Here is a 9322-nt window from a genome sequence, read left to right as displayed (position 1 = left end):
GTATACAAAACAATCAAGTATAAAAGGATTCATTTAAAGTGAGACTCTTCATAATGGAAATCTAACACGAATAAATTAGCTCACAAAAAGAATCACACACAAAGAAAGTCCAAAAAAAATTCAATTTCTTATTTCTTTTGCAAACTTAAAGAAAATTGCTGCTTACTATTTTTCTTGACATATGAATAATTTCAATCTTAACGTTTAGTATCATGACAATTGAAGGTAATAGAAGATCAAAAAAATTATCATTATTTTTTCCTGCACTTGAAGTGCCAATCCATGCGTAGATAATCAAAATGATTAGGAGGTTTACAATTGTGGTTTTTACCATTATTCCTTCGATTGTTTATTTTTTTCTTATAATAGAAATGTTTCATTATTCCTTCAATTATTCAATTTTTTGGTAATGCTAAAGTATATTAAACATTTCTCTCTCTCTATATATATATAGATATATGCCAAAGTGATCTAATATGTTATAAATATATAAAAATATTTAAAATTACCTTGGAAAATTGAAATTATAGAATGGCGATCATTTATAGAAAAAAGCAAAACTTATTTTAAGGAAGTATATTTTTAATTATTTTAGGAAATGTAGAAACTCTTATTAGTTATTTTTTGTTGGAAGGGTTTAGCATGCATAGAATTATTTAGCTATTAACAAAATAATTTCATACTATTGTTACGTGCCTCTTCATAAGCAATTCTGATATTATAGTCTCACTAGCAGGCCCAGTAAGAAAGAAAAAATAGACAAGCTTTTATCAACTTACAAGCATATGGACAAATTGTTATAATTGAGAGATTATTGTCATCGAATGTCAACTGAATAAAGTAAGAAAGAAAAAAGAAAGTAAAAAAAATATGAAAAGGCCGTGAAAATAAAATTTTGAAATCTCGCTTCCGAGATCTCAAGAAATATCTTTATAGTCTTTTTTCTTTTTTATTTGCCCCCTCCCTCTCTTGTTAATCAAATTAGTGTTCTTTAAATGTGATGCACATGAATCAAAAAAAAAAAAAAAAATGGAAACAAAATTGCACAAACCTAGAGCTTCTGAAACTTAAAAAAAAAATGAAGACATAAAACAACTTAGGGGTGGAGTGACACTATTCCTTGAATTCTAAAATCGAGGGATCACAACCGTCCATGCATTCAGATTGCAAGTGTCCCGCATCATTAGCGCACTACTCAATGTAGGCTTGATCCGCACGTGCATTGCACGTGCGCATTTGTCTTCCTCAGGAGTCCTTGGGCCAAGTAAGCCGAGAGAGAGAGAGAGAGAGAGAGGAGGAGGTAGCGGCGGGGGGATTTTGGGTTCGTTATGGTGGTCTTGAAAGGAATGGAACCCTAATCTCCCACCAGAGAACTCCATTATGATCGCGATCTAATCCAGCAGGGGAGAAAAAGGTCAGTTACGGTCCACCTCGACGCATCCGAATTCGATTTATCGGGGGTTTTGAGCTGCCTTTCTTTCTTGGATTCACAAGATATCTTTGCTGCATCAATTCATATATTAGTTTTTTTGTCCGAGTTATGAAAAAGGGCATAAACTTTACTGTTTCGGTTTTTTCTTGGCCTTATTTGGGTTTATTGTGTCAATTTGTTTGTTTTTTTGTTTTCCATGTTAAAGATTGATAGGTTTCTGGAATGGTGATGCCTTTGGTCCCAAAAAAGGGCTTCTTGTTTGTAGCTGATTATGTCTATCATTTTGCTCTTAACACTTGTTTGGGGCTTGCCTAGGCTACCGTGAGATCATAGCCCAATAAAAGTTGATATTTTTGAGGACAGTGGGTTTTGAATTAGTTTGCGATACAAGAAGTGGTTAGAATACGCAGAATTCGGTGAAAGGGAGGGATTGGAGTGTTAAGGGGTAGAGAATTCTACTGTTGGTGTTTCAAATGGAGATTTTGAAGATTTGGACTCAAAATTATGGTGGAAATCAGCAATATTGAATGATGCGAGAGAAGAAAGATTAGAATGATTATTTGTGAGGAGGTGATTGCTTAAGGACAAATGGTTAGACTAAGATGGAGATATGTATATATTTTTTGAAGCAGAAAGCCTCCAGAAAGTCCAGTTGTCTTTGCGGATAGTTGTACTGGGAGAGCACAATCTTGCCAAGACAGTGATAAATGTGGGAGTAAATGTCAATGCAAATCTGTCCTGGCTTGTCTGGATATTTCATAACCTAGTCTCTATGGTCTGGACATTGTGTTGGTCTGATGTCAGTAAAATGAAAGATAGGAATGTTATAACACATGAGACACTTTTTGGTTGAAACTTGGTGGAGAAAAACAATATTTTTCCCAAACCAATGCACAGGATGCGGCATTTTTGGAATCATCAAATCTCTTAAGTCTTCCTGGTCTGGAGAATAGTTGAGATCATCTTTGCATGCATTAGCTTTCTTATAAGTTTTAAAAAGAAGGGTGGGCATGAGGAATATAAGGATATAAGGAGAGTTTCAGAGGAAGAAATCAAAAATTAGGAGTTGATCAACTTGGAACTTGTGAGTTTATCCTTAGCTTGTGGTGATAGATGAAGAAATCAATAAGTGAGGGAACTTGGCCACTTTTGCCGATGTCAATGTTCGATAAGATGCCGCTTCCACCCATTTGGGAGGTGTTAATGAAGGTTTTGTGTTTGTATTTTAAAAGGGGATTGTGGGGATGGTTTTGATGTAAGGAAGTGAATAAGAGGTAATCAACAATATAAGCTGAATGTTTTTTGCTTTTAAGAGACAAACCTGTTAGTTGAAAGAGTAATTGTGGAGGAAAAATATCAACCAAAAGATGGTGGGACTGGTGGACAATTGTAGGCTAGCGAGCTATTTTATGTTTAATTTTATTTGAGGGAGGGGACACGATAGTGAAAACTGTTAGAAGTGTTGCATGAAGGCACGAGTCTTGTCATGGTGAACCTATGGCAGCATTCTGCATTATATCGTAGATGAATCTTTGCACTTGTTGTAGATGGACTTGCTTCTAATATTTGGCAAGGCATACCATGTTGTTCGCCCATGATTAGTGCTGATTGATGACAAGAGGATGACATCAAATGCCTAATTGGAATTATAGGGAAATTTCCTTAAAAAGTAGAAAACTGAAATAGTATGTAGAGTTTCCAATGTTAGTGGAAAAGGAAATGAAGATAAGGCCCAGTAAAATTTAAAGTCAAGTATGCCATAGCTTGACCAACTTTGCCATCGCAAATGTATTACAAAATTTAGTGAACAGATGAAGATATGTTTGTAGAATTAAATGAAGTGGAAAGGTGCTTACTTTTTACGGTGTTATGCATTCATTTCATGCCTTGGCAACATAATGAAAATTTGCCAAAGAAAATGGCAATGAAGCTTGCAGTGTTTTGTGGTTTACAATACTGGAACATGAAGGGGCCCCCAAACAGAGATCAGATGTTGAGATGGATGCATGGTGACACTCGAAGAGATACAATTAGGATGAACACATTAAAAAATGTGAGTCGAATTTGGTTATATGTGATATACAAGGCAATAATACATGAGCATCTATCTTATTGCTTATGAAAACTGGGATGCAGAAATGTAAGCCTGAAGATTCTGATGCAAATAAGTGTCTATTTAAAGTCCTACTTTTAGTTGCTCATATGCAAGCCCAAGTTTGGTGAATGTGATTATTAGATTTGCTCTTTAGTTGTGTATATGTGAATTTATACTAGCAAATGTTGTATGAAGCTCCTTAGCATTTTCCAAAGTTATAAACCTGAATTTTCTTGTCAATGACATATATGCCTTGGCCTGATCTGATTTGTCTTCTAAATGAGTATGAGTGCGGAGGTGAATGGCCAGTCCTAGCATATGGTTTCTTATGAACTTCGTAACATCATATTTTAACTTGTTCAGATCATTTAATTTGCTTGGATACCTACTGTCATTGCATATGTTGCTTGTGATCAACATAGCAAGTGTGCAGCTTTGAGGCAATGATTACTAGCTATACATCTTTCTGATAATTAATTTTCTAAGAATATTTTTCTTGAGCTGCTACGTATACTTACTTCATTCTCAGGATTGCTATCTACTGAAGCTGGTTTTCTATATTCATGTTTGTATAATGCTTTATAGCTGATTTGAGCAGATAATAATTTGTTGAGATATCAAAGGTTGTTTTTAGGATAAGGAGAAAGTTGATGAAGGTGTAGATGAAATGTCAACATCTGAAGAAGGTGCTCGTAATGAGACTGCTGTGCCTCATGTGTCACCAACTTCTATCATCACAAATACCAACGAAATGGATAGATCGGGAAAGAATACCAATGTCATGAATGGATCAATTGAAAGTGCCAGTAGCACAGATGGATCACTTGCTCCAGGGGCATCTTACAATTCACAAGCAGAACCAAAAGTTGGTATGGTGTTCTATTCAGAAGACCAAGCATACAGTTTCTATAACTCATATGCTAAGAGAAAAGGTTTTAGTGTTCGAAAAGACCATCTTTCTCGAAGAAGAGATGGGAGTATACGGTATAGACATTATGTGTGCAGCAATGAAGGTAGCCGTCTAGCCCCTCGTGTGCATATGGCTAGGAAATCACGTCCAATTGAGAGAACAAACTGTTTGGCCCGTATTGAATTTAAAGTCAATAATAATAATGTGTGGGTGGTGAATAAATTTATTGATGAACACAATCATCCTCTTGCAAGCCCAAATAATTCGCACATGTTAAGGTCTCATAGAAAGAAATTGCCTGTTCAACGTGCAGTACTTACTAAATTGGATGGTCATGGAGTAAAAGCTGCTCAATTACATAATTTTCAGGCGGAGGCAATGCATTGTACGGAAGATGCTGGATTTGTTTTAAGGAACCAATGCTACGGTTTGAACACGGACAGGACGAGAGAACTTGAGAAGGGAGATGCACAGTTCCTTTTAGAATTTCTGAAAGCTAAGCAGTCTGAGAACCCATCGTTTTTTTATGCTGTACAACTTGATGGCAAAGAACGATTGACTAACTGCTTTTGGGCGGATGCACAGTCAGTTATTGATTATGCCTATTTTGGTGATGCGGTCACATTTGACACAACTTATCGGGCTAGTGGGTATGATATACCTTTTGCACCATTTATTGGCATAAATAATCATAAACAAATTGTTATATTCGGTGCTGCATTATTATTAGATGAATCTGTAGAATCTTTTGTCTGGTTATTTAAGACTTTTTTGGCCACAATGTCTGGAAAGCAGCCTAAGACAATTTTTACTGATCAGTGTCTTGCAATGTCAAAGGCGATAACTATGTGTTTACCCAACACTTGTCATCGGTTTTGTTTATGGCATATACTTCAAAATGCTCAAATACATCTTCCCAGTGTCTACACTTCTGAACCTCACTTTCAGAAGGAGTTTGAAAAACTGCATCTACGCTAGTGGCTTAGAAGATGATTTCCATAAAGAATGGGACAACTTGATCACTAAGTATGGTCTTGAAAGCAACCCATGGTTAGAGGATTTGTATGCAGTACGAGAGCAGTGGGCTCTGGTATATCATGGTAATTCATTTTCTGCTACCATGATAACAAAGCAGTGGGCTGAAAACATGGACAGTCTCTTTAAGACTCATTTTTATAGGAAATTGCCTCTCGCCAAGTTCATTATACAGTATTTGAAGGCAGTGGTTCAACTTCGTGATGAGGAACTTCTTGAAGATTATGAATCACGGCATACTAAACCAGTTTTATTCGTCGAAATACCTATGCTAATTGAAGCAGCAGAATCATATACAAGGATGGTGTATGAGGATTTTGAATACGAGTACAAGAGCCAACTTGCTTGTCTTTGCGAACCTGTTGGTATGGATGGAACTGTATACACTTTCAGAGTTTATATGCCCCAAAAGCAGTGTTATGGGCTTGTGGAATTCAATCCATCTGATGTTATAGTGACATGCAGTTGTAAAAAGTTTGAGTCCATGGGCATCCTATGCATGCATGCCTTGAAAGTTCTTAACAACAACAATATCCTTGATCTTCCATCTCAGTACATACTGAGGAGGTGGACAAAGGATGCAAAAGATGAGGCAGTGTCTAGCAGACATCAATCAGTGGTTGCTTATGGTAATCAAGCACCTTTGACATTGCGATATAATCATGTTTGCCATAAGGCAATTGCTATTGCAGTGAAGAGTGCAGTATCTAAAGATGCACTTGATATTCTGGAGCATGGATTTGATAGATTTATAGCAGAAATGGAGAAAGTGTTGCATAATGATTCAACAAGGAAACAAACAGAAGATGTGAATGTTGTTAATAGTATGCCACAGAACCCTTTAGAACAAATCAGATTTGTTTTCACTCTTTTGACTTTGGCGCAAAATGAGCTTAGCCTGTACAGTTCATCTCTGGTTGTTCCTGTTAAGTGCAAATTTCCCCTTCTATCTTACGTGTCACATGCAGCACACTCATTTTATCTCTGGATTATTTAAGTGGCTGCATGCTAATTGTAAACTTAATTGAGCTGACTCTGTTTTTCGTAGTACAGGATGCTTCTTTCTTGTAAGCCAGCTCTTTAGGAGCAAGTCATCTAGAAATTAAGATGCATGTGTAATATAAGTGCCTGCCGAGGCTTTTGTTATATCAAAGGCAACCCTTAAGATCAGCTGATGTGGAATTTTAAATGCAACAGCCTAGTGGTTTCTCATGGCATTGTAACTGTAAATGTTCTAAAAGAGTGCTCCTCTGCAGTTGTTCGTGCATAGATTCTTAGGAACTTTGCTTGTGTAGCTGTCCGGAATTTTTAGTAGAAACTATTTATGATCATATAATTCCTGTGCCAAGTAACTTGGTTTTCCTTCTGAGCATCGGCTGTTCATATGCCAAGGACAAGGTGAATAAGGCCATCTCTTTCTACTTCTGGTATATCCCTCTAAGGCCGTTGAACAGGATTATCTCAGAGCTAGTAATGTGAATATGTGGAGCTTCATCTCCTCCTGGGTTTCTCTCTTGCTTTTCGGTGAAATTATTCCCCTGAGTGATTGTTGAAGGTTCTTATATTATCTTAAGCAATTCGACAGGTTCCAGCACTGCAGGCTTCCTGTGTTTTGTATGCGGAGTTCATGCAAGCTCAGAGGCATCATTATTTTTCTTTGGGCCGGGGGTTGTGGCATGGAAGAAAAATTTTATTATGACAAGCAATGTGAATCAAGTTCAAGAGATACTGATCAGCAATTGTTAGTAGTAATAATGCTTTCTCTTAGCTTCATCTGAATAGGGGCCTTTATCATGCTTAATAAATGGCCCCAAGGGCATCTGGTGGTCAGTGGCGCATATTTTTGAATTATCAGCATCATGAACTTGTCCAATTTAAGTGAGAGAACTTATGATGCTTTCTTTGGATTTTCAGCACACAAACATATTCTCAACAATAGACAAACTTTTGATGCTTGCTTTTATAACAATACTTCTCTTCTATTCTATCCTGACTGTGGGTTCCGTACATTGCCTCGATGTATTTTTGCTCTGTTTTGGGTTATGATGACAAGAATTACCTTGAGTTTTATTTGTTTTATGACATGCTCTATTATATTATCTCAAAAGATTATGAACTTACCATGAGATTGAAGATCTGTTCACAGTTCATGGAGGTTAATATATCTTCCTGATAGAAACTTGATCAGCTTAAATGCTTTCCTGGTAACTGTGTCAAGATATCTCATAAAACTAAATTCTTTTTAAGAGTGTCTTGACTTGCATGCCAAAACACTTGGCAATGGAAAATACAAATGGATCTTTGTTTTCAAATTAAGGACAATTCAGTATACAGAAAGTGAGGATGATAGTGTTATTTTGATGATTAACAAGCAATTATCTAGAGTATGCTATAAGTTAAATTGATACTTCATTTATAAGTTCATTACTCTCAGTATATTTGGTTAATTGAAAATAGATACATGACCTTGTTCATTTGAATGAATCTAACCTTGAGAATGCAGCAAAGTATGGATTGAGTCGACCCAAAGGTTGATTGGGTCGACCCCGGCACATCAAGAAATCATTTGACACACTCCTGCACAAATGGCACAAATGAACAGTGAGTTGGGTCGACCCAAGGTAAGCATGAGTCGACCCAACCTTGAAGAACCTCAAAAACACAACTGAAGAATGGTTCTCTGGAATTACTGAGAGGGTCGACCCAAGAAGAAGTTGAGTCGACCCAAGTGGACTTTGAGTCGACCCAAAGAATGGTTGGGTCGACCCATGGGAAGGAAGGCTGAAATTGAAGTTTCTGTGGTTTCTGAGAGGGTCGACCCAAGGAATGTTTGAGTCGACCCAAGGCAAAGTTGGGTCGACCCAAGGACAGGTTGAGCCGACCCAAACACGGGCTGAACAGTAACGGCTAGTTCTGCAACTGTACTTTTTGTCCTTCCCAAGGTGAGTAACGGCTAGTTTTTCAAATCTAACCATTGGGACTTGTCCTAAGAAGGTGGGAAGCTATTTCAAGGGGCACTATTCATCAGAGAGAACAACTTTTGAGTGGAATATCAAAGAGTACCCAAGAATACAAAAGTGCCCTAATCTTCTTCATCAAGAGCTTCATTCAAGAATCAAAGAAAGGGATTGAGCAGATTCAAAGAGGCATCAAGAGCTCCATCCCCCTTAAAGAGTGAAGCATCCTTGACAAAGAAGAGCAAAGCGACTTCAAAGCGATAAATACTTTCTAACTCTTCCTTGTAGCTTATATTGTTTCATATGCTCATTTAGGAGTTTGAATCTTTCCTTTTGTTTATTAAACACTTTGTAAAGGTTCGTTGGTGAGCCCGCAAAACCAACAAAGGTTTTTGGTGAACCCGGAAAACCAAAGTGTATAGGTTCGTTGGTGAGCCCGTAAAACCAATAAAGGTTTTTGGTGAACCCGGAAAACCAAAGTGTATAGGTTCGTTGGTGAGCCCGTAAAACCAACAAAGGTTTTTGGATTGTGAGCCCGGAAAACAATCCAACTGTAATCCGCGAGATTATAGTGAATTCCCAAGGGGACGCTTGGGGAGTGGACGTAGGTGCTAAGGAGAGCACCGAACCACTATATATTGTTGTGTTTGTGTTGTGCTTGTGTTTTCATTTACTCTTGCATCATCTTCTACTCTTGCGTTAGTTTAACTCACTCAAATAGCTTAAGAAAGCATCCACCGCACTTAATTAAGAAAACGTTTAAAGCACCAAAATTTAGAAGAAACCAATTCACCCCCCCCTCTTGGCTTGTCACCTTGGGCAACAAGTGGTATCAGAGCGAGGTGCTCTAATAGTGCTCATTGATCTAACAATCAAGAGTTAAAGATCATGAC

At 37.4% G+C, this 9322-nt stretch overlaps 1 protein-coding gene across 4 annotated transcripts; it reads left to right on the top strand.

Annotated features, from left to right (window-relative positions):
* Nucleotides 1-1261: 1261 nt before the first annotated feature.
* On the top strand, nucleotides 1262-6543 carry LOC103721021 (protein FAR1-RELATED SEQUENCE 5-like). 4 transcript variants are annotated; one of them, XM_039124218.1, is made up of 2 exons: nucleotides 1262-1414; nucleotides 4151-6543. In XM_039124218.1, the coding sequence occupies exon 2, from the start codon at nucleotides 5336-5338 to the stop codon at nucleotides 6467-6469; it is 1134 nt and encodes a 377-aa protein (XP_038980146.1). In that variant the 5' UTR covers nucleotides 1262-1414; nucleotides 4151-5335; the 3' UTR covers nucleotides 6470-6543. The 4 variants fall into 4 exon arrangements, with proteins under 4 accessions (XP_038980146.1, XP_038980132.1, XP_038980140.1 ...); XM_039124204.1 differs by having other exon boundaries at nucleotides 1264-1414; nucleotides 4126-6543; XM_039124212.1 differs by having other exon boundaries at nucleotides 1264-1414; nucleotides 4057-6543.
* The last annotated feature ends 2779 nt before the right edge of the window (nucleotides 6544-9322 follow it).

Source organism: Phoenix dactylifera, chromosome 1 (genome assembly GCF_009389715.1).
Source record: "Phoenix dactylifera cultivar Barhee BC4 chromosome 1, palm_55x_up_171113_PBpolish2nd_filt_p, whole genome shotgun sequence".
NCBI classification, from domain to species: Eukaryota; Viridiplantae; Streptophyta; class Magnoliopsida; order Arecales; family Arecaceae; genus Phoenix; species Phoenix dactylifera.
Note: the sequence above shows the minus strand (reverse complement) of the source record. Positions and strands in the feature narration are given on the sequence as shown.